This window comes from Vulpes lagopus, chromosome 6 (assembly GCF_018345385.1).
Source record: "Vulpes lagopus strain Blue_001 chromosome 6, ASM1834538v1, whole genome shotgun sequence".
NCBI lineage: Eukaryota > Metazoa > Chordata > Mammalia > Carnivora > Canidae > Vulpes > Vulpes lagopus.
Window position 1 is genome coordinate 27,602,753 of NC_054829.1, and position 26,269 is coordinate 27,629,021.

Genomic DNA, 26,269 nt, shown 5'->3' on the forward strand with positions numbered 1-26,269 from the left:
ATTAAAAATAAATTATATGTATATACTACTAATTGATTTAATAAAATTAATTACAAATGCAGGAATAACAGAAATAGTTAGGATATATAAAAGGTATCCACATTGAGACTTGGGCAAATAAAATTTGTATTATAGCATTATGAAGTAATTTAAGCTAATTAATTATTCACTGAGTAATTATACAATATAAGTACATGTCAGTGCAGTTCGCTTTCAGGACTAATATTATAATTTATATTTTCCACTAAACTTTGAAAGAAAATTATTTATTAACTTGTGCCCTTTTTTTTTCAATTAATAACATCCCAGCCTTCTATGACATCACATACTCTGTCATTGTCTTCATGCTACAATGTGTTTAGTACAATTTTGGCAGTGTTAGTTCTTTATGGATGCTATAACAAACCACTGCAAACTTTGCAGCATAGAATAAAAGAGATTTATTCTACTATATCTGGAGGTCAAAAGTATGAAACCAGGTTCACTGGGCCAAAACCAAGGGGTTGGTATAGGCATACTACTTCTGGAGGCTCTAGGGGAGTTCTGGTCCTTGGCCCATTCCTTGATTTTGGTCACATCACTGCAATCTGACTCTGTCATCATGTGACTTTCTCCTCTTTTGTCTGTGTCAAATCTTTCTCTGACTCTCTTCTATAAGGATATCTGTGTATGCATTCAGGGTCCACCCACAAGATTATCTGAGATAATCTCCCCACCTCAAGATCCTTAACTTAATCACATAGGTAAACACCCTTTATCACTGATACCATTAATATCTTTGGACACTACTATTAAGCCTGCCATGGCACCCAACAGATTATCTCTTTTTTGAGTCTTTTTTTTTTAAGTTCCCCTTCCTCTCAATGATATAGGAGCAGAAAGAGAGTAACAAAGATCAAGAAGGTTGATTAATTTGGGGGTACCTCTCAAGTTTCCTAACCATATTCTCTTACATTCTCATCTGTAAGTATCACAGTTTAAGAGAATATTGATGGCCTAGTTTAACCCAGGAGTATATTTGGTCAGAATATCAAAAGCACCAAGTGGAATGCGGTAACTTCAGACAGGCCTTCATATACATCTGGTGAAGAACTGCAGAAGGGCAGAGCCAACGTGGACCACAGATGTTGTTTAATCCGAAATTATTAATTAACAGATGAGGAAACTGAGGCCCAAAGAAGGTCAAAGTTCACACATTTACCAGCTCAAGTCGCTGAAGCAGTGTATAGCCCAAGATTCTTTTACCCAGACCATACTGCTAAGAAGCCATAAGGAAAACACTTTAAAATCTTTATTTCAACATAAAGCCATTAAAAATAAATTTGTAGGGATGCCTGGGTGGCTCAGTGGTTAAGCGCCTGCCTTCTGGCTCAGGGCGTGATGCTGGAGTCCTGGGGATCGAGTCCCACATCGGGCTCCCTGCGTGGAGCCTGCTTCTCCCTCTGCCTATGTCTCTGCTTCTCTCTCTGTGTGTCTCTTATGAATAAATAAATAAAATCTTTAAAAAAAATAAATAAATTTGTAGACTATAAAAAGAGATAGAAATGCACATATGGGGAAATGTGTTGAGATAAGCAGAGTTAAACTACATGTATATACCTAGTGTATAATCTGAAAATTATTTGTATAATAAAAATTCATAAAGAAGAGCTAGGTGGATGTACTTTTAATCAAATTCATTACTTTATTCTCTGACTGTGATAAAGAGGTAAAAATTGGGACTAATGGATTGAAACTATGGGGAGGTGGATAAGTTTCTACCCATTATAAAGAAGAAGTTTCTAAAGGTCAAAGTTGTCCAAAGATGAATAAGAGATGATGATATTCATCATTGGCAGCTATTAAAGCAGAGAATGGAGAGCATTTGGCAGGAATGCAGTGGTTGTACTGATTCCCAAATTCAGACAGGTTGTATTATATAATCTGGGCAGAGGGTAAAAGTAGACCCCAGGCCACTGGGGAGGCCCTGGGATCTATATTTTTAACAAGTTACCCAAGTGATTCTCATGTTCATGGGGAATACATCAGTCATCTAAACTATTATAATTCAAGAGTCTAAACTATTATAATTCAAGAGTCTAGGGATCCCTGGGTGGCACAGTGGTTTGGCGCCTGCCTTTGGCCCAGGGCGCGATCCTGGAGACCCGGGATCGAATCCCACGTCGGGCTCCCGGTGCCTGGAGCCTGCTTCTCCCTCTGCCTGTGTCCCTGCCTCTCTCTCTCTCTCTGTGACTATCATAAAAAAAAAAAGTCTATAATTTTTTTGCATAAAGTAGTGGAAACAGCATTGCAAAGTTAGTATGAAATCCAGGTCCTATCTTGTTCAGTCCCTAGCAAGCTGTGTGATTTCTGGGCACATTACATCATGTCTCTGGTACTCAATTTTCCTGTCTGCAAATAAGTGAGACTAGGTGAATCCTATGGCTCTTACATGCTAGGAAATTGTGTTGCTGAGAGTGGACTAGGAGAAACTAAACTTTGAAATCCCTGGAAAATTCCTCATGACATTTAAGTGACAGAGAACTATCCTGGAATGACTGTCTGTGACAGCTGGGCAAGGCCTTGCAATCTGGCTGGTTTCCTGGAGTTGGCAGGCATTTGGCCCAGGATGTGTCTGTCACATGCAGGGCAAGTGGGGAGTAGATAGGACTGGCAGGCTAGAAGTTGGAAACTCAGAAACCTCACCATGTTAACTCCAACCATCTTTGTTACCTACTTATTATTCAAAAAGGAGGACCCAAGGATGCTGTTCTGCTGTCCTGAGGAGGGAGTGGTTAAGGTGATCACGAGGTGCCCTTTCTGTGTCCACTTTGCTTAGGTATACCAAGCCTCTGGAAGGTGAGATAGGCTAGTATTATTTTTCTTTCTAACAAATGAACCTTGCTCCCAAAAGTCAATGAGCTTTGGCTTTTGATCTTGGGTTCGATTTTCACTTTTCTTCACTACTTCTTCTCTCTCCTATTCTCTATCTGTGTTCCCTGAGGGTCATTTATTTTCAAGCCTCATCTCTTATAGCTCTTAATTTTTCACTTTCTAGGGAGGGATTGTATTCTAATGGCTATCTCTTATGTTTGCTCTTTTTCTTCTAAACATATTCATTCCCTTTCTCAGGATATTTACTCTCTGGGCTGACCTTCCCAAACCCAAGATGTCTAACATACAAGGACACCTGGGTGACTCAGTTGGTTAAGCATCTGACTCTTGGTTTCAGCTCAGGTCATGATCTCGGGGACATGAGATCAAGCCCTGCATTGGGCTCTGTGCATTGGACATGGAGCCTCTTAAGATTTCCTTTCTCCCATTGCCCTTCCCTCCTGCTCATGCTTTCTCTCTCTCTTAAAAAAAAAAAAAAAGTCTAACTCATAGTAAACCAATGGTCATCCCTTCACTTTCTTCATCCTAGCAGCATCTATGAATTTGTACATGAGTTTTTGTCTGAGAGGTTAAGATAATTTTCTCACCTCAGTAGGAAAATTTCAAATTCAAAATTACAGAATATGGGGGTGCTTTATCTCAGACTAGATAGAGGATAGACTGGCATATAACCTATACATGAAGATATAAAAATTTTAGGGGCCCATCATCACATCACTGAAATCCACTGCCACTTAGGATCAGATGATTCTTAAACTCAAATCTCTTATAGAAAATGTCCCCCCAGACATTTCCTCTTTTCCAACTGTCTCCTGGATAACACTGCCTAAATATCCTTTCAAAACCTCCAACTCAAAATGTTTAATACTGATCCTGTGTCTTCTCTTCTAAACCTGAAACTTCTTCAAGTCTTTATACTGGGTAAAGTCTAATAGGGTTAGAGCAATAAAGGTCTTTTATTTTTATTAAATTTATTTATTTTAGAGGGCATACATCTCAATATAATAAAGGCCATAAATGGAAAACTCACAGCTAACAGCATACTCAATGGTGAAAAACAGAGCTTTTCCCCTAGGATCAGGAATAAAACAAGGATGTCTACTCTCAACATTTTTATTCAACATAGTACTGGAAATCCTAGCTACAGCAATCAGACAAGAAAAAGGAGGAATGCCTGGGTAGCTCAGAAGTTGAGCATATATCATCAGCTCAAGGGATGATCCCTCGTCCAAGAATCAAGTCCCACATCGACTTCTCCCTCTGCCTATGTCTCTGCCTCTCTCTCTCTGTGTCTTTCATGAACAAATAAATAAACTATTTAAAAAATGAAAAAGGAATAAAAGGCACCCAAATTGATATGGAAGAAGTAAAACTTTCACTATTTGCAGATGATATGATACCATATATAGGGAGCCCTAAAGACTCCACCAAAAACTATTAGAACTGATAAACAAATTCAGTAAGGTCTCAGGATTTGTATCAATATTACAGAAATTCTTTGCATTTTTATACACTAGTAATGAAGCAGCAGGAAGAAAAATTAAGAAAAAAATCCCATTTACAACTGCAACAAAAAAAATAAAATACCTAGAAATAAAATTAATCAAGGAGGTGAAAGACTTGTACTCTGAAAACTATAAAATATTGATGAAAGAAGTGAAGTGAAGATGACACAAACAAATGGAAAGCTATTCCATGCTTATGGATTGGAAGAACAAATATTGTTAAAATGTCCATACTACCAAAAGCAATTTACAGACAATGCAGTCTATCAAAATACCAACAGCATTTTCCACAGAACGAGAACAATCAATCCTAAAATGTATATGGAGACACAAGAGACCCTGAATAGTCAAAGCAATCTTGGAAAAGAAAAACAAAGCTGAAGGTAGAATAATTCCAGTTTCAAGTTATACTACAAAGCCCCAAACAGTATGGTACTGGCACAACATGAGACACATAAATCAATAGAATTGAACAGAGAGCCCAGAAATAAACCCACAATTATATGGTCAATTAATCTTCAACAAAGGAGGCAAGAATATGCAATGGGGGAAAAGACAGTCTCTTCAACAAATGGTGTTGGGAAAACTGTGGATAGTTACATGCAAAAGAATGAAGCTGAACTATTTTCTTACACTGTACATAAAAATAAACACAAAATGGATTAAGGACCTAAATATGAGACCTGAAACCATAAAAATCCCAGAAGAGAGCATAGGTAGTAATGTCTCTGACATAGCGCAGAGCAACATTTTTTCTAGATAGGTCTCTTGAGGTGAGGGAAACAAAAGCAAAAATGGACAATTGGGACTACATCAAAATATAAAGCTTCACAGAAAAATAATCAGCAAAACTAAAAGACAACTTATTTGGAATGGGAGAAGGTATTTGCAAATGACATACCCAATAAAAAGTTAATATCCAAAATATATAAAGAACTGATACAAGTCAACACCAAAACAACAAATAATCCAATTATATGTGGGCAGAAGACATGAACAGACATTTCTCCAAAGAAGACATGACACATGAGAGGATGCTCGACATCACTAATCAAGGGAGATGCAAATAAAAACTGCAATGAGATAGCACCTCACTCTTGTCAGAATGGTTAAGACAAAAAAACACAGGAAACAAGTGTCAGCCAGGATGTGGAGAACAAAGAACCCTCTTGCACTGTTGGTGAAAATGCAAACTAGTGTAGCCATTGTGGAAAACAGTAAGAAGTTTCCTCAAAAAAGTAAAAATAGAATTAAAGTATGATCCAGTAATCACACTACTGGGTACTTACCCTAAAAGTACAAAAACACTAATTTAAAAGGATGCACTCCCATATTTACTGCAGCATTAGTTACAATAGCCAAATTAAGGAAGTAGCCATTGATTGATAAATGGATAAAGAAGAAGTGGTATATGTATATATACACACATATATACTATATATATATACTATATGTATATATATAATGGAATATTACTCAGCCATAAAAGAAAATGAAATCTTTCCATTTGCAATGACGTGAATGGAGATCTAGAGAGTATAATGCTAAGCAAAATAAGTCAGAGTAAGACAAATACCACATGATTTCAATCATATGTGGAATTTAAGAAACAAAACAAATGAACAAAGGAAAAAAAAAGAGACAAACCCCAAACAGACTCTTAACTCTAGCGAACAAATAGATGATTATCAGAGGGGAGGATGAAGGGGAATGGATGAAATAGGTGAAGGAGATTAAGAGTACACTTATCTTAATGCATAGAGTTGTTAAATCACTATATTTTACACCTAAAGTAATATAACACTGTATGTTAACTGTATTGGAATTTAAAATTATATTTATTTTTATTAAATAATAATTAATAATAAAGATGTGACCAATAAAGTTAGGTCAAATATATAAAGGCTAGAAAAAAAAAAAAAGAACAGAGTAACATGATAGGAAAATGTTTTATTTTCAGCATAAATGATCCAAATAGGTACTTTCTGCCACAGGCTCTCTGTGGGTCCTGCATGAATTAACCAGATAAATTTAATTTGTAAGATGGAAGATCAAGAAATGCCTACCACCTCTTGTGTCACTAGTTTCATTTGACAGACATCAACACATTAGAAAAGTTGTAAACAAATGTACCATAAAGCCTGTTTCAAAGGGAATCATCTGAAAGAAATAACGTCCACTCAACTCTGATCTTTTTGTGTCACTGGATATCATGGATCCTTTTAATGTCACCTGTGAATTCCAGAAAGCTTTCTTTGTTTCAATGTTCCATCTTCCCATCACCAATACCTTTATGCCTCACAAATTCTTTTTTCAGTCTATTTACTGAGTCTGTATATTTTCCATTATTTTGATGTTGATTTTTTTTTTTTTTGGCAAATGCATTCTTTATATGGGATGTTTTCCTTATACTCTAGAACCTTTAGTTTGGAATCTCTCACCCAGACCCACTCATTTGATCTATTACAAACATACACATCTGCATATTCCCATGTATTATTTATTTGGCGTAGGTCACTAACAGTTGTTTCTTCTCTATCTTTGGGATGATTTGGATAAGTTGGTGAGATTCTCAACTCAGGGTAGCTGCTGGACAGCACAGAGATGGGCCTTCTAGCAGGGATACTTTCAGATTAATGGTATTCTTATCTATGGTTTTCACCATGCTTCTGAGAAAGTGGTGATCAGTAGCTTTCTAGAGCTTCTCTCAGTGATGGGGTCTTGGATGCCCTGGGACACAACTTACATGCCCTCATCAATACAGTCTTTTGGAGGAATCTCATACATCTTAGCTTTCACCACAGGACACTCATTATTGTCCTATTTGTCTCCATCTTCCTTCCCTCTCCCATGGAAGTCACTTTCTATTTTATTCAGTTGGTAGGTCACATTTAGGTATGGACAGTTTATTGTCCATCAATATAAGTGATAGAAACACTGTGTTGGATTTATCTTTTGTCCTGGATAAAACTGGTGTTAGGGGCAACCTCAACTCCAGCCTGAGCTGTGCTGGTAGTTTGGGACTGATAGTGCTCAACAGTAGACACTGAGTAGCAGCCTCATTTCATTCATCATTTAAAATCTTTACCATTTGATCTTTACTGAGGAACTGGGGTCCTGATACAGAAGAAAGTTAGAAGTAGCTGTTGTCCATGGAGGGGAAACTTCAATGTTGGTGACAAAACTCCCTAAATGGGGAAAGAGTATCTGCTGGTTTGTGATGGGTGATTGGCTATTTCACTAAAGGTTAGAAAGATGGATGGAGGTGCTGAGTGGGAGAAAAGGCTGCAGTGTGTGCTGATTACTGTTCTGTACATACAATCTCCATTGGCACGGTAGCAGAGTGGTCATATATTCATGGATTTCCACCTTGGGTTTCATACCAGAAGGTCTCAGCAATCTAGATTTTTTCTGGATGTAGTCTCTACTCTAATACCAGCAATTTTAGGAGGGCGAGGAGGTATAATGTTTTCCTGAAATATCATCCTAGATTTTTCTCTAGGGGACATCGATGGAGGTGAAGAGCTTGGGGCTGCTGTGTTGGTGCTAGCACTCTGGCTATGGATTTAAACATACTGCTCATGGGACTGGCTACAACTGTGGCTCCATCTGACAATATTACAGCTAAATTCTGTTTCAGTCTGTAGCTGCTGAGTATCCACTGGTGCAGACTTAAGTTCTTCTGTGCTTGTGGGCATTGCCAACTGAGGTTCCTATATTCCAATTGCTAACTGTTCCCTGTGTCACAGCAGGTGCTGGCAGAATGTCATGTTTGCTACCTTGAACAGGTTGAGCATGAGATTTATCTTTTGTCCTGGAGTTTGACTGGTGTTAGGGGCAACATCAACTCCAGCCTGAGCTGTGCTGGCAGTGTGGGACCTGAAAGTGCTCAGTAGTAGACACTGAGTTAGTGACTGGCCCATGCAGTGGTGGTTAAACAGAAAGTATGTTGGCAAAATGCATTCTAACTAGATAGAACTACTAGTGTCTGAGCCTTTTGAGGACTTCATCACATAAATAGAGTTGTTTTTTAGCTTTCTCCACTGACTAGTGATGGTAGATTGCCTCAGAGCTGTGCCAGTTACCATATACCCATTTGTTTTTCAGATCCCTAATTTTTGTTGTTACTGTCTCCTGTGTTGGGAAATAGTTCTCCATGGGGATCTCACATATCTGCACATCTTGAGAGTGAGGCATTGATTGTCTTTTGTATTGGACTATCTTTTGGAGGCTATTTAATCCAAAGATGTTTACTTTTCACGTTGGAATGTTATAGTAATGGCCTCCAACTTTGGGATTTTATCTTTAAAAAATCCTTTATTATAATTTTTATGGAGTTTCAAAAAAGAAAAAGATGAATATATTCGATCCATCATGTTAACTGGGATCTTATTTTGAATGAGTCCCCCTTTGCCCCACAGCTAGTCACCAAGTCCTATCAATTCTATATTGTAGCTTTCTCTCAGATGTCTGGAATCTTATAGTCACTCTACTTCCATAGGGGGCGCTGGAGGCCGAGGTCCTGTGATTGACTAGTTGTGTGACCTTGGAAAAGTAACTTAGGCTCTTAAATTAGTGGGTTCCTCCCCTGTACAATGGAGATAATAACACTTCTTACCTTACAGGATTTTTGGGAAGATTAAATGAGGTGTGGCTCTAAAGCTGTGGTTCCAGTTGATACTGTGGCTCCTTATTTTCTGCTTAGACTCCCTCATCTAAAGATTCCCTAACCAGTTTTCATGCTCCCTGTCTCTTCCTGCTTCTAACATATGGATGTGATGCCCCTCCTATTTATAACAATTACCTTTGGGATAAAGTCTATAAGTCATGTTCCTTTACAATCTGTTATTTTTTAAAAATATTTTATTTATGTATTTATTTATTTATTATTTATTTATTTATTTAATTTATTTGACAGAGAGAGCAAGAGAGCACAAGCAGGGGGAGTGGCAGAGGGAGAGGGAAAGGTAGGCTTCTCTACTGAGCAGGGAGCCTGATGTGGGGCTCAATCCCAAGACCCTGAGATCATGATCTGAGCTGAAAGCAGACACTTAACCAACTGAGCCACCCAGGTGCTCCTATAATCTGTTTTGAAGGTTAAGTCTCATATCCTTTTAATTCCTCTGGGTGTTTGGCCAATGTGCTCCTCTTTTCAAACACATATACACATACATAAATGACCTCATCTTTGCTACAACCTGGCATACTTTTCATGCATTTGGGCCCATGAAAAGTCTATTTTCTCTGCCTGGAATGACCTTCCCCAGTTTTCAATTTGTGTTTAAGATCCAGTTCTAAAATTATTTCATGTAGTAGATCATTATAATAATGGCCTCTAAGGAATCATGTCTCCCTATGTCAGTGTGGCATTCTACTTCTACACCAGAAGGTAGAGTTGGTTTCCCCAGCCTCCCCAATCTAGGCTGGTCTTGTGATCTGCTTTGAAGAACAGATTGCATGTACTTAACATTGCATGAGTTCTGGAGCTTAGGCCTTAAGAATCCTTAAACTTGAGATCATCAGACCATGAAGGAGCTCAGTATAACTTGCTGGGTGATTCAAGGGGACACAGAGGGGAACTGAAGCCCCATCTAGGAGTAAGCACTGCTGCCAGACAAATGAGTAAGGCCATCAAAGACCTCTAGTCTCCACTCAACCATCAGATGACCAGGGCCTCAAGGGTAAGACTAGCAGAACTGGCTAGATCACTAATTCATAGAATCAAGATCATGAGAAATTAAAAAATCACTGTGATTTGTGGTAGCTGGTTACACAGCAATAGAAAAATAATACACAACTTCAGAGAAATGTTCTAGACCTACTCAAGAAAAACACATGATTCTTTCTTCTGGACTTTGTTCATTTTCTATCATAACACATTGCTCATGTAATTATTGGTCTGCCTGTGACTGTTTCTCTCATTAGATTTACACCTTTTGAAAAGCAGAGACTGGGTTTTTATTTATCTTAACATCTCCTATGACTACTTTAGTGCCTGGTACATAGCAAACTGTGGACATTTATTACCCAAGTTATGTATATACCATTTCCTGAAATTTGCCCTCTGGAACTCATGGTCAGTCATAAGCAAAATTTTTCATATCTTCATCCTTTTCAATTAATATTCCCTTCATCTTCTTATTCTTCCCTGGTGGCTCTGGTTCCCTGCAGCCCTCTGAGGTGGTGGCTATTTTTTCTCCCATGCTGTACACACCATGATTTTGAAGGCAGGTAAGCAATGCCCTAGCTTCTCATGTCTTCTTTTAGACTGTCTTCATTCCCTGCCTCTTCTCCAAAAACTCTCATAACATCAGGTTAAACCACCTATAACTCTTATTTGTGAAAGTCATCTACTGATGCCTAGGTCTCTGTCTCTCCTTCTATGAAGATTTTAACCACAGACTCACAATCTCCCTCTCTTATTATCCCCCAATAGTGATTTCAATATTCACATAGCTCAGCCTTCCCAAATCATGGCCCCTTAGTTCCTTGACCTCCTCTCTTTTAATGATTTTGCCTTCTATCCCATCTCAATCATTTATTTCCATGGTCATACCTACCTCTTATCTAGTGACCACCAACACATTGAAACCCCTTCATAATCCCAATTTCAAACATTCTAGTATCCAATCACCACTCCCTACATTTCTAGTTCTCTTACTTTGGCTTCCAATTCCAAAACTCCTTTTCTACTGGACTTACAGTTCATGGTCATCACTACTCTTCGCTATTGCTCACGCATCTCATGTTTCACTTTCTTCCTTACTCAGTTAAAATTTAATGGTCAATCATTTCAGTCACTCTCTTTCCTCTCTCTTGATTTATTATACTCTCATACTTGCTATAGCTTTAATTAAGTCCAGCTTTCTACCTGATACATATCCAAGTCCAGAGAGCTAAATGTGGATGGAGAAAGAATAGCCTCTCTTTAAATTCATAAATATTAATAATCTCAAGAGGGTCCTTAATGCTACCTCACAGCCAAAACTCTATTTCTTTAGTCCAGACAACCTCTTTACACCCCTAAATGACTAAGTCGCAGCTTCTGATCTCTTCTCAAACCTGACATCTCTACCTTCTTTCCTTTCCAAATTACTAAGAAAATAGAAACAATTAGAAGGAGACTCTTACAAGCTCCCACCACATCACCATGCTTATTTGTAACTTGGTTCATCTACTGTGCCTTTACTCCTCTTTTTATGAATAAATTGTACATGTTTCTAGCTAGAGCCACTCAACTAAAGAGCACCAGATTCCATCTCTTACCTATTCATTGATATTGCTTCTTAAATTTTTCCTCTTTCTCCTGCAGCATTTTCCCCTCCCTACTGAGTCATCACCATCATCATATGAGCGTACTGTCACTTTCATATTACTTAAAAAACCTACATGTCCTGACTCTATTTACCCCTCTAGATCCTGCTATATTTCTTCTTTTTAAGGAAAACTCCTTCAAAGATTAATTATACTCACTACCTCAAATCACCCTCCTCCCATTCTGACTTGAATCCACTACAATAAGGCTTTTTGCACTCCTTCCCCCAAATCCTTCATGGAATGTGCACTTATCAAGGTCAGGAGTGGAATTCAATTGTTTCTACATTCAATGGTTGATTCTCAGTGCTTATCTTACTTGATTATCAACAGCTTTTGACACAGTAGTAGATCACACTATTCTTCCTTTCTAGAAAATGTGGCATCCAAGAAACCATGTTCTCCTGATTTTCCTCTTCATCTCTAGCTGTTCCTTCTGTTGTTGCTATTGTTGTTTTTCTACCTGATTTTTATACTCCAGAACATGCCTGCCTTGGAGATTTAGGGCTTGGTTTCTGGAATGCTCTTTCCCCTCAATATCCATGTGACTCAATCCTTCATCTCTCTTCCATCTTTACTCAAATGTTACCTGGCCAGATAATTCTTCTTTGGCCATCCGTTCCAAAGTTGTGATACTATCCCCCTTTTGCACTTTATTTTTCTCTTCGGCTTTTATCACTACCTCAAATCTTGAAAATTTTCCTTATTTATTTTGTTGTCTCCTCCACTAGAATCTATAATTCCATGAACAGACATTTTGATTTGTTTCATTTACTTTTTCTGAATCCCCACTGCCTAGTAACACTTAGAAAATAGTAAACACTCAATAGATATGTGTTGAATGAATGACCAAGTATATTGGAAAAAGAACCAGATGGAATTTCTAAAAATAAATAAAATAATTGAAACTAAACACCTAAATCTAGATTAAAGAGAAAAATTTTTTCAGAGAACAACCACAATATCAACAAAAGAAATATACTCCATGGTTCATCTTAGTAGTCTACCATAAATTTGATACCCAAGCCAGCAACCAGTGTAAGAAAAACAACAAACTAATCTTCCCATGAAAATAGATTTAAAAATCATAAACATTTAAAAAAATCATAAACATTTTATCAAGCAAAATCCAGAAGTTATGAAAATATATCACAGCCAATATTATAATTTAATTTATATAAATTTCAAAATTAGAGCATACTAACAATACAATCATCCTTCATTATCCAGATCTATTTGGTACCCGAGTTCAAACAGTGACAGTCTGAATAATGATTTAGGATACTAATGGGTACCTCAGTTGAGTGTATTTATTTTTTAAGGTAACATACTAATATTAGCCTCTTTTTTTTTTTTTTTGGTGTGCTATTCTATGAATTTTGACCTATGTATAGATGTCATCACTACCACCACCACAATCAGGATACAAAATAGTTCCACTGTAACCTTATAAAACTCCTTTGTGTGACCTCTTTATAGTCATATGCTCCCCCAGCTCTCAATCTTTGGCAACTACTGATCCATTCTCCATCACTATAGTTTTGGGCTTTTTTAGAATGTTATATAAATGGAATCATATAGCATGTAATATTTTGAGATTGGCTTCTTTCACTCAGAAAAATAATTTTGAGGTTCATCTAAGTTAGTTCCTATATCAATGATTCACTCCTTTTCATTGATGAAGATGGGTCTACCACAGTTTGTTCATTCACCCATTGAAGGGCATTTGGGTTGTGTTCAGGCTTTGGAGATTATAAATAAAGTTGTCATATATATTTACAAGTTTTCGTCTGAATGCATGTTTTCATTTCTCTCGGATAAATACCAAAGGAGTGGGATTTTGGGTTAGATGGTAAGCATTTGTCTAACATTATAAGAAATTTCCAGAGTAGCTGCATTTTACCTTTCTCCTAGCAATGTGTGAGTTCCAGTTGCTCTATAGCCTCACTAGCACTTGGTATTGTTAGTATTTTTTATTTTTTATTTTAATTATTCTATAATTTGGAAAGGAAATAGCTATATTTTGATAATGAGAAAACTACCTAAAATTTCATTTTAATTTATTTGTTTTTTTGTTTAGATAAAAGGGACACACACCCATGTGGTAAAATTATGAAGAAAAGAAACTGATTAGGATAAAAAGTAGATATTGATTACTTATAGCAGAAAGGGAGGCAGATGTTATCCATTAGCTTCAGAGGGGCTCTAAGATACTGATGAAATGTTATTTAGCAAGCAAAGGTGGTAGGCACAGGTGGTCCATTTTAATATTATACTTGAAACTATACCCATGTGTTTGCCACATATCATAGTTAATTTTTTTTAATGTTTGAGCATACAAAATATACAAAGTCCTCAAAGTAATGCAGAAAATATTCTAAAATCACTTCTTTCAAAAGTTCAAGTATAATGAGTTTAAAAACTTAAAATACAAGCATTTTGTAGAATTTGTATGTAAGACTTTCTTAAAGCTTGTTTAAAACTAAAGTACTTTCTTTAATATATCTGTGCTTGTGTATATCTTATAAGCCAAGTTACTGATGGGCTATCCAGTTCACTAATGAGTTTGTTTCTTTCTAGAAGCCTCAACCTGTACACAGAAGGGTTGGTCATGGTAAGACCATTCTGAATCACTGGCAAAGAGTAGCTTTCAGAAACCATGACCAGAATTTGACATTAAGAAGCACATTGAATGTATCATCTTTACTATTCACAAATTCTTAGACACATCCCAGGAAACAATCAAGACTACACAACTCTTTTTAGCAGCCTTCTCCTATTGCCACCAACACTCGAAAGGACAATGTTTACCTGTGACAACACTGGGAATTTTGGAGAGAAAGCTCTTGACTGTTCTGATGGGCACACCACCTGTCTTGTCATCTTGCATCTTCGTAATGATATCTTCAATCTGAAAGAGAATAAAGAAATGTCACTTCCTCCCATAAAGTAATCCTCTGAAAGAGGATAAAGAAATGTCACTTCCTCCCAAAATGAACATGCATGAATATGTATGAACAATAGATATAAAAAAAAGTCCTCCACCTAGACAGTCAATAAACACAGTAGCAGGATCTATAATAAACCAAGCACTAGAGGTGGGTGGGGAGGCCATAAGGTTATACACACAGGAACATAAAGCATGGTCTAAAGACTCCTAGATCAAGAAGGTAAGGAGGGAAAAATATTAGGATTCCTAATGAACTGATTCCAACATGGAAGTCAATATGTATGCAATGAGATTCCTCCTCTTTTCCAAATTTGGTTTATATATAGGCTGAACAATATGAGCTATGTGGCCTTTGGGACCAGTGTAGGATCCAGACAGTATCACAAAGGAGAAAAAAATAAATACTGTAAATCAAGATGTGGAAAGTTCTGATCCAGAGAAATTGGAGGACAGGTTTCAGTGGTTGGTTGCAGTGGTGTGAGCGTAGGTCACTTCGAGCCAGGATTAAAGCGGAACTCCTTTGGGACTAAAGAAGACCATACTGCCAAAAGAAAGACCATGGTGGGCTGTGGCTTGAAGCCAGTGAGATTTTATTAATAAAACAAGATATTACGTATTTATGTTGAATACAGAACCGAGAGAGAAGATGGATTACTAAGAATATAGGTGCATAAATTGGGAAATCAATTTGTAGCTAAGAATTTACAGGCCAGATGTAATTTCCTGGGCAGAAAGTTTCAGAATAGAATACAGAACAATCTTTGACAAGGACATAGATCTTATTGTTTGGGAAGTTGGGGGTAGGGAGCAACTGGGAAAAGGGAGAAAATGATGTTTAGTTTTATCACATATCTTGTTCCCCTACTCAACAGAATATTTGTGAAACACCAAGATGGGTCCTCTGAGTATTTCCATAAAAAATGCACATAACTTTAAGTCTAGAGATTTAAAACTCTAGCCCATCTAGTCTAACATACTGGTATTGCAATTTGAGGTTGAATTTCTCAAAATCGCACAGCAACTTACTTGAAAGATATAAATAACTCATTAGAGACTAGTTAGAATGCAAAATTACTTAATTAAATACAATAGCTAAACTATATTAAGAATTTACTATGTGGCACAATATCGTACATATATTAACCTACTTAATTTTCATGATTATTTCATAATCTAGATTCTATGTTACCCTCACTTTTCACATATCAAACCAGGGTAGATCAGGTTATTGTAACAAATAACCCTCAAAATCATAACGGCTGGGTACAAACAAGTTTATTTCTTTCTCATGCTTCAAGTCTATCACAGGTCACCAGGGGGCCTCTGCTCATTGTAGTTATTCTGTGACCCAGGTTGATGGAATGGTCACCATCTTGAATGTTGCTCATCATTGTGCTAGAGGGACAAGAGAGAATTCTGGAGAATTTTGCATTGATTATTAAATGTTATAGCCAAGAAACCCTATATACAACACCTTTGCTCACAATTCTTTGGCCAGAACTAGTTACATGGCACCACCCAACTACAAAGGAGCCAGGGGGTTGAGTCTTTTGGGTGCCAGGAGGAAAGGGAAACTGACCATCTGTGAACAGCCCCAATGACCACCACAGAGGTTAAGCAACCTTCTCAAAGTCACACAGCTACCCAGTTGAGTTTAAACACAGCCACAGACTTCAGAGCTCAGGTTTCTAACCCCTGAGCTGTGCTGCCTTCAATAAGATTCCCAGAAAAGCAGCCAAGCAGGAAGACCACTTTCCTCTGGTTATTTCTGGGTTTTTCCGAGAAGTAGTGATAATGAGAAAGAATCTTAAGCTCCTGGCCCTTTAGGGAGTAGATGAATATATCATGCTAAGAATAAAGGTTATTCTCTGGTAAGTGACAGGATAAGAAGATTTTTCATCCACATTCATGTTACCGTCTCAGCTACTGCCCTGCCTTACTGCCCTTCACCTCAGCCCAATGATTTAGAGTAGTCTGAGTATTCCTTACTAATAGTCAAGAAGAGTTATTCCTAGAAAAAATGTCATATTTTCAAAGTAATCTATGCCTTTGATCTGGTGTGCTATCTGAACCCACATGTATCAGTTACATTGATGCTTTTTATAGAATGGACTCAAAATCATTGGGAATTGGAGGGAAGCCAATATTTCAATTCAGTTAGACTCTTGACTTGCCATTAGATGATAGTAATTACCAGTCCCTGCTGATGTGGGCTGGATTGAACGACTGGCTGTGCAGAGGCATGCTCCACAGTTCTCTTCTTCCATGCTCTATGAAGTCATTTCATCCCAACACCAAATCTTAAAAGGACATATTTATTAAAGAATACCTACCTATCTTCTCATGTGGGCTCACAATATGCCAAGATGTATGAGGTATATTATTTATCAGAGGTTATAGCCAGGTCAAAAAGACAACACCCTTAAGTGACCAGAAAGGGAATTACATTGCAGCAATAGTTTACAACACCAGAAGTGTGGAAGAATGTTCATTGGTCCCCAAATCTTGACTTCTCCATAGTATTAATATTTACCCAAATCCATGAGTCTGCCCCTTGACCTTTGGGTTTGGCCATGTGACTTGCCTGGCTAATGGGAGGATACTGAACGTGAGGTTAGCAGAGGCTTTCAATGTACCTGCATGGTCATGCTCACCCTCTTCTCCTGCATTCCTATATCAGATAGTTGTCGCAAGGAGGATGAGAGACATCTGGATCAGAAGGGACCCAACCTACAGCCAGATAGGTCAAATCGTAGTTGATCTGCACACTCATGAGTTTATTGTTATATGGCCCTGAGTTTGGGTGGTTTACTATCCGGAAAAATTGTGGCTATAGCTTACTGACACAGCAGGGCTCTAAAATAAATGCACCTATCAAAAATTGCTGAAGCCACACAAACAGTAATAAGAATCAAGAATCCTAGAGGTGGGGTATACTAAAATCCAGTGCTTTTTACGAATGCAGAAATTCCAATAATACCATCCACAATTTACTTAAAAAATTCTTAGGGCCTATACTCTTCTGTAGCTCATTCTGTTGTGTCAGGAAAATTTGTGATAGCTGAGTTTGATTGTGGAGCATGGTCTTCTGCAACATCAGCTAATAATACTGCTTCTGATTTTTTTTTTTTTTGGTCAAGTTTTCTGGTGACATGCAGAGAGTACAGACCTACCAAAAAATCCAGAGTCGGATCCCAGGAGGCTATATAAATTATAATGGCAAATATTTTCAGAACATCTACAAATGATCAACACTGTCCCCGGTATTATTTTAAATAAATTATCTAATTAATTTCTCAGTCTTAAAAGTTATTTAGTAAAGATATTGAAATTTAGGCTCAGAAGGTTAGATTTATCCAAGGACAAATGGCTAGTAAGTGGCAAAGTCCAAATTCTTGCCCAAGTCTTCCTGACTCTAATGTCCAAACTCCATCAAATCCAAGATTCCTCTTATTTTTGACCAGTGTCTGCTGACATGCTCTTCAGATGCAAGGCACCTAATACTGTTTGCATTGAAGGGGAAGTTCAGCTCAGTCCTAAGGGGGTAGAGAAGGAAACAGAGAAATTGATCCAGATAATCAGATTATCAACCGTCTCAGAATTTATTTTGGTCCAATGACTGCTGATGCCTAGCTGCTCTGTGTTTTTTCTTCCTTTGTCCCAGAGACTTGGCAAGATTTATCTTCTATGGTGGATCACAGATCCTGGGTGGGGACTGGGGAGATAGGAGGGTGTCTATTTATATTTTCTTGGTTATTCAGTCCCATCTAACTTCAGACACCTTTTGTTCCTGAAGAAGAGCAACATCAATTTCTTGACATCCTTTATTTAATATGAAGCTCTGTATCATTAGGGAGAATGTTGGACCTAAATTTCCCTGTGCCAATCAATAAGACATGGCTGTTGTTTGACAGCAAGTAATGCAGAAAAGCTCCTTGACCAACTCATCTGGTTCTGCCTGGATGAGTCCCAACAACCAGGACACCCTCCTACAAAGGAGCTCAAGACTCAGCACTGACATGCACGTAGAACATTCTTCCAAAGAGCAGGGAAAATGGGAACCGTTACACTATAGGGTGGGTTTCCTTTGAATTGAGGAGTGTCATGAGACAGTAGACATAATTCACTGAAATAAGTGTGGGGTGTAAGAGGAGTGGGGAGAAGCAACCACCTGTCCACAAAGTGAGGCCGAAGCAGGACTGCAGGAAGAACACTGGTCTGAAGCCCAGGAGAAAGGCTAGCCTCAGCTTCACTGATTTGCTGTGTCAACCTTGGACAAGTTACTTAACCTCTCTGGATATAGTGCCCTCATCTCTACAGTGATAGGCCTGATGGCTAAACTAAGATTTCTAGTTCTAAGACACAAGAACTTTCCCTGACTTGACAAATGTAAGGCTGTGTCTGTAAGAAAAGGACAGGACAGGCAATCACGTCTCTGGCTTTCCATTCTCCCTGCTGCCCATTGGCCAGATGGCTCCATACAGAACTCTTCCCTGGGCTGAGGTGCAAGGTGATGTGCACAGCAGGACTGGGAAGTTTTGGTGTTTTAAGAAATCATTTTGGACAAACGGCATTAGAAGCCAGACAGAGACATGATCTAAAGAGGCCCTGACACTGTTCCTTACTGATCAGTTCCTTGCCTGCTCATCTCTGCTTATACAGATGACACTCCCAACAGAAATGACAAAAGGCCAATATTAGTTTTGTTTGTGTAAGTTAATTATCTAGTGAACTGATTTATTTAGCTCCTCCAATTTTTCCTCAGTGGAAGATTTAAAAACTTCAAGAATAGGAAAACTATATTGCCATTATTAAAAATAAATATATATATACCCACCACAATTTTAGCAAAAAAGTATGCCTCAGGCATGAAGGTCTTTTTTATTGAAGCGTTTCATCTTGACTTTGCAATCAATTGCCTATTTTTCGCCACTAATGCCTGTCATTCCAGCTCCTGCATTTCATTAAAGACCCTTTCTGTTTTGGTGTCTATGAATGAGTGAAAATGACTCTTTGGACACATCTTATCAGCCCAGAGGCAGGAATCAGAGCTGGCAAGTGATAATCATATTTCTTAATCCAAAATGTGTATGCTTCACTGAGCATGCTCTGTCCCCATATGTGTTCCATAAGATCAGGCTATTTTTCATTTTTATTTTTAAAAACATAGCACATTGCTATTTTCAACTTATAAATGTACTCAGCTTCACTTACCGGGTTAGTGGACATTTATTGAGCGCCTACAAAGTGCCAGGCACAATTTTAGTTTCTACAGTTACAGAAGTGGGTAAAAGTCTGTTCCTTTTCATCATGGACTAATACAGTTCAGAAAGATTCTGGCATCGGGGTTCAAAGTTAAGGATGTGGCAGCAGAGCCAAGTACAGGCTCAAAAGAGCTTGACAGTGAAACACTAAGGAATACTACTTTCAGAGGTCATCAAAAAGGGGAACCCCTCCCTCCCTCTTTCACCATCCCATTCAAAAGATGGTGATTTCAACGGCAGGAGGGAAATCCTCAGAGTCCTTGTGCTAGCTATGACAATGATTGAAATGCCTGTTAATTTATTTTCAGTTAAACTTACTTCTGAATCATTGTATCAGCCTGAAATGCTTTTGATAGAAAGTTAAAAAAAAATCCAACCTCTAAACATGGGGAATTATTTTTCCCAAATAACAAGCAATTTGTGCATGGATGGCTGATAGCATTACTGGGGTTATGCAATTCTATGTGAATCATCATCTTGGCCTTTCCCTCGTGCTTGCCAGAGAGTGGCCTCAGCTCTAGGCGTCACTTCTACTTTTGACAATAAGAAGAAAGGCAGGAAGAAGGGCAGAGTGTTGGTAGATCTGTACTTGTTCCTTTTATCCAGAAAGCACACATCTTCCCAGAAGAGGCCAACAGATCTGTGCTCTAGTCTCATTGGCCAGAGCATGTCGCATGGTAAAGGGAGCTGGGCAAAGGGTATTCAGCTTATCCAACCTCCATATCACATGGAAGCATGGGAGAGGGGGAATAAAAACAGGGTTAGTTTCACCAAATAACATTGTCCGCCACAAAGATCCTGTATTAAAGAACATTCATAAAGGATGACCAGGCAGGCCTGACTCCTCTCTGATCTGTTCTCCATATTGTAGCTCGTGTGATATCCTTAAAGGAAAAAATTCATCGTTTAACTCCCCTGCTTAAAATCTGTCTATGGTTTCTCAGTGCTTATTCTGTTATAAGGTCTGTTAGGACCCTCTGTCTTTTCTCTATATCAATTATCACTTTAACTTGTACTTGCTTTTCCCATTTGACTATTTTTCTGATCATTTAATCCTAATAGTAGGTGCTCAGTAAATATTTATTGATGAATAATTATATGAATGACATGAGTGCTATTCTATTCCTTTTTTAAATTGAAGAATAATTGACATGCAATATTATACTAGTTTCAGATGTACAACCTAGTGATTCAATATTTGCATATAAAATGGTCACCACAATAAACCTAGTTACCAACTGTCACCAGACCCAGTTGCTACAATATTATTGACTATATTCCCTATGCTGTACTCTACATCCCCTTGTCTTCTTTATTTTATAACTGTAAGATTATACCTCTTAATCCCCTTCACCTGTTTTGCCCATCCCTCCATCTCCCTCCCCACCAGTTTTTTCTCTGTATCAGCCACCAGTGAATAAAAGACAGTCTGTTCTCTCTCATCATGGATCATCAGTTTGTTCTTTGTATCAATGAGTTTGTTTGCACTTGTTTTGTTTGTTCATTTGCTTTGTTTTCCACATTTAAGTGAAGTCATATGTCTTTCTCTCTTATTTCTCTTAGCATAATGGTCTCAAAGTCCATCCATATTGCTGCAGATGGCAAGATTTCATTCTGTTTTAATGGCTGAGTAATATCCCATTATGGATGGATGGATGGATGGATGGATGGATGGATAGATGGATGGATAGATAGATATAGATATATTTCATATATATATATAATTTTCTTTATCCATTCATCTATTGAGGGACATTGAAATTGCTTCCATCTCATGCGTACTATTTTTTTTAAGGATAGAGAGAGAAAGCATGTATGTGTGCACAGGGTTGGGGAGGGTCAGAGGGAGAGGGAAAGAGAAAATCTCAAGCAGGCTTCATGCCCAGTGCAGAGCCTAACATGGGGCTTGATATCATGACCTGAGCTGAAATCAAGTGTCGCATACTTAACAACTGAGCCATCCCGGCACCCACCATAAGCATTATATTCTTCAAGAACTTTGTCTTGGATTCCAGCATTAAATGGGATGCTTAATATATTAGTATCTTATGGGTGGTAATATCTGAACTTTAAAGTGAACTTGGTGTTTACATTTTTAAAGATCATTCTGCTTTGGAAATGAATTAAATAAATGAATCTTAGCTACAATGTTCAAAGAATTGTTCAATAGGCACCCGAGTATCAGTTGAGCTTAGAGCAGCTCCCTAATGTACTATGCCTGACATTACCCAGGGGCAATGCCAGGGTAAAAGGACAAAGTTGTTTTACTTGTATTGTCTCCTGGAAGCTTATTTTTATGGTCTTAGTATTACTATATGTAGTGCTTCATAAATTACTTTTATGGAAAACATTTTCCCCCATTTACTTGAAGAGAAAAACAGACAAGAATGACGTTTTTGGTTAGTGAATAAATGTTTTATTGATGATATTTTAGAACAAATGACTCCCCTCAGCTTGAAGGAATGGCAAAGCTTTAGAAGGCATAGTGTCTCTTGTATAAGCATCTATTGTTTGCTTGGAAATGAGTGGAGCGGGTCCTTTGGGTGAGCCATAGAATAAGGAATCTCTGACTGCAGAAGGCCAGCTATGAGGAAAAGGGACACTGATCAAGAAGACGTTCTAGCAATGGGAAAGGACCTAAAATCTCTATTATAATCTTCTCAAATTGCCCTAATTTGCACGCCATCTGCTTCTTATTCTCCGCCCTTTATAAAAAAAAAAAAAAACCACACTGATACTTAGGGCAAGCAAATTGTCCAAGGCCACATGAGGCTGTTGAATAATGATATCACTGGTATCAAACCCAGGCAGTCTTGCCCCAGAGCTGTCTCCTGGGATCACTATCCCAGATGTCAGGGCAACTTCCAAGCAGACCCTGGTTCACCTAAGTCTTTAGCAGAGTAGAAGAAAATGCAGATGATGAGGCCACATCCTAGGCTTCAATGTTTAGTACACAGTGTGGAAGGCAGAAACAATGATCCCCTCAAAAGCTGTCCACATTCTAATTGCTGGAAACTGTGAAGATGTTACTTTGTATGGCAACAGAGACTTTGCGGGTGTGATTCAAGTTAAGGACCTTGAGGTGGGTGAATGATTATCCTGGGTTATGTAGGTGCACTCAGTCTAATCATCTTGAAAGATGAAGACTCTTCCCAGCTAAGTCATTTAGAGAGAGATGTGACCACAGAAAAAAATGTCCGAGACATGAGACTCTGCTGGCTTTAAAGATGAAGGAATGGACTATAAGGCAAAGAATGTGGTGACCTCTTGGAAAAAGGCAAGGAAACAGATCGTCTCCTAGAGCCTTCAAAAGGTATACAGTCCAGCCAAGATCTTGATTTTAGCCTAGAGACCCCCACATCAGACTTCAGACAACAAGAACTGTACTATAGTATAAATGTATCTTGTGTTAAACCATTAAGCCTAAGGTAATTTGTTATAGCAGCAGTAGAAATCTAATACATATAGTGACCCATACTCATGAATAAATGTCTGGAAAATCAGTAGTCTGCATTGTTTCCAAAATAGATTAGTATTTTAGAGAGGAAGTGGGTGGATTTCCCCACATTCCACTGTTCTCTGTTCCATCTGAACAGCTTAACAGACAAACCAAGGGATTGTGATAGTCTGCTCGGGGGAAGATGTCAGAGTTGAGGACAACAAAAACATCTGTCTATAACCTGAAGTAATTGCTTCCATGACATTTTAAGCGCTTCAGTTTCTGGTCTACCTGGGACCAATTAGATGGTGGCTCAGAGGTTACTTTTAAGGGCTTCTTAAGTGGGTCACAGTAGCCCATTAATTAATGCCAACATAACATTCTATACATGGAAAAACAAATATCCTTTTTTATTTCCCATCTCAATTTTATCTTGCCACATTCTTCAACCTGGCCTGCCGAGGGAGAACTAGCCCACAAGGAATATCACGTGGCAACACAGCCCAAATAATTAGGTAAGCAGGATAAATGCTCCAAATGTGAATATATATCTTTTAATATTAAGTTTCTATAGAAAGATTCTAGTTTTAACATGTATATCACCTTCCCCTTACTGCTGGAAAGAGCCTAACAATACTTTTGTTTCCAAGGAAAACCCAGTCCACCCAGTGTCCTAGAATATTGCTGCAATTTTTTTCCACTTGGAAAAGATTGAAGAACATGAGACCTGTCCTCCCTCTGACCCCAAGGACATCCTGGATGCTGAAATCACTTATTCTTTCTGGCTCACTTCCTTTCTGACTCTACCTTAACACCCTGTCCTACCCCAAACTAAACAACTGAAATGGCAACTAGAATGAATTTCAGGGCCTGAAATAATTTATGTAAATTATCCCCTCCTCAGAAACCTGTGGTGGCTCCCTCCTGCCACAAAATAAATGCCAGGTTTCCTCCTATGGAATTCAGGGTCCTTTATTATTTGGTGTCAAACTACCTTTCTAGCATCAACTCCTACAATGCTTTTTGTTTCTGGACACACCTATCTGCAAAAACTCCCTGCTCTCTCTCCTGACCCACACTATGCTTCATCTAACCTACTGCAAACCCACCTGGATCCTAGTCATACTACTAGGTCTTGCTCCAAAGCAAGCCCCTCTTCTAGGAAATGACCCTTGATGTTTCCAGTCCATGCACACATATGCATTATAAATTGTCTATATTTCTTGCTCCCCTTTTTCCATTCCAAGGATGTGAGGCAAGAACCAGAAGTTGCCTGCTTTGCTCAGGACTGCCTGTTACAGAAGAACCTGAGGTGGCACCACTTCTTGGTGCTAAGCATCTCATTGAAGTTGGCCATGGTACCACCCTTGGTCCTCGAGGGCTCATCCTGCCTACCTCTCCTCAGCTCAGTGAGTGTGATTTTAAGTAGTGTGGGTTCATCTGTCCCCCCTCCCTGGCCTGACCCAAGGGGCATGCTCTTCATTTCTTCAGATCACAGCCTCTCTGCACCCAAATGTGTCATTTTCTCTTCCTGGGGCCTTTTCTTTGATTATACCATTCTTCATGTCTGATGCCCGAGCTGCTCCAGTGAATGCAAGAGTCACCCCTGAGGGAGGAGACTGAGACAAATCACAGTGGGGTGGGGGGAGCTTCCATAGAGGCAAAATCAGGCAAAGCAGTCCTAAAGGAGAAATGGGAGGTGAATCATTGCTTGTTCCAAATATATTTGAATACTCACGATGTGCTAGGTTCTGGGAAACCAGACAGGCAGGTCCTTCCCTCGCTGCTCACCTTTTAGGCGGGGAGGCCCCTCCAGGATGTTTAATGAGCCAAAGGAAAAAGGGGTACAGTCCCCAAGGGGGCCATGCAAAAGATTTTGCAATGACACCACTAACTTCAGGTGATTCCTGCCTCTTCTCCTGAGGAAGCCCCTTAGCCACTGCCCATAGCATCCAGCATCCTACTGGACCCCGTGGGCAGGGCTCTGGACAACTCTGATTTGTGCTGCCAGTGGGTGACAGCAAGGCTTCCAATTGGGGTCTCATATCTCAAGGCTCTCCTGTGGATAATTAATGCTACTTCTGAATATACAGCCCCAGGGGCTGATGTTTTCTGGAACACATACCGAAGTGATGCTGTACGGACTCCCCTTTCTGGGCTGAACTGACTGCCCAGAGGTTGTGATCCCACCTGCAGAGTTCGAGTCCTACCCCTCCCTACATTCCTGTGCCAGAAAGTGCCCCTTGCATGCCCTTTCTCCCTCCTTACTCAAAGAAGACTGTGGCACACTCGGGTCTTTCTGAAATGGCTGGCCTCTCCCTTTCATTCCAGCCACCAAGGGATTAAACAGAACAGGTCAAGGAATCATGGGTAATTTCATCCTCTTCTTAAGCTTGATATTTCCCCAAATTTCTTTAAAATCAAGGAACCACTTTATTTCCAAGAACAGCAATTTATTTCTAAAATTTAAATGAGTATATAGGCAAAAGTTCTTAGCACACAGTGCCCAGCACATAGATAGTTGCTCCCGAGAAATGTTACTCTCTCCTCCTTCATAATAGATTTTAATTTCTTTCTCCATCTGAGGCAAGGGAGTAACCACAGGAGGTTCTACTGCTCCCTGGAGATTATAAGGGAGCCTCTGAGGACAGCAGCTGCTCCCAGAGAGCCACGCTTTCCAAACAGGTGTCCCTAAAGTCACTTCTCACTGAATGGGACCCACTTTGCATAGGTTTCCAACTACAGAGAAAATTATTATTTCATTACCCAGCTCTGTATTAGCCTGAGCTCCCCAGAGCAGTCTTATTTTGGCCTTAGATCCCAAGTCCCACCACAAGCTAGGATAAGCAGCAGAATTTGCCAAGGGGGGGGGGTGCATATCTGCCTAAAGGAAGGACAAGCTTTGCAAGCCCAGGAACAGGTG

The 26,269-nt window shown here is 38.9% G+C and overlaps 1 protein-coding gene across 5 annotated transcripts in view; it reads right to left on the reverse strand.

The window, feature by feature from the left end:
• The window catches only part of RGS6 (regulator of G protein signaling 6), a 548,429-nt gene that overhangs the window by 165,937 nt on the left and 356,223 nt on the right, over positions 1 to 26,269 (reverse strand). For all 5 annotated transcript variants that reach the window (XM_041759142.1, XM_041759143.1, XM_041759144.1 and 2 more), the window contains exon 3: positions 14,505 to 14,604. In XM_041759142.1, coding sequence (XP_041615076.1) covers positions 14,505 to 14,604 — 100 coding nt within the window. The remainder of the gene's footprint in view (positions 1 to 14,504; positions 14,605 to 26,269) is intronic.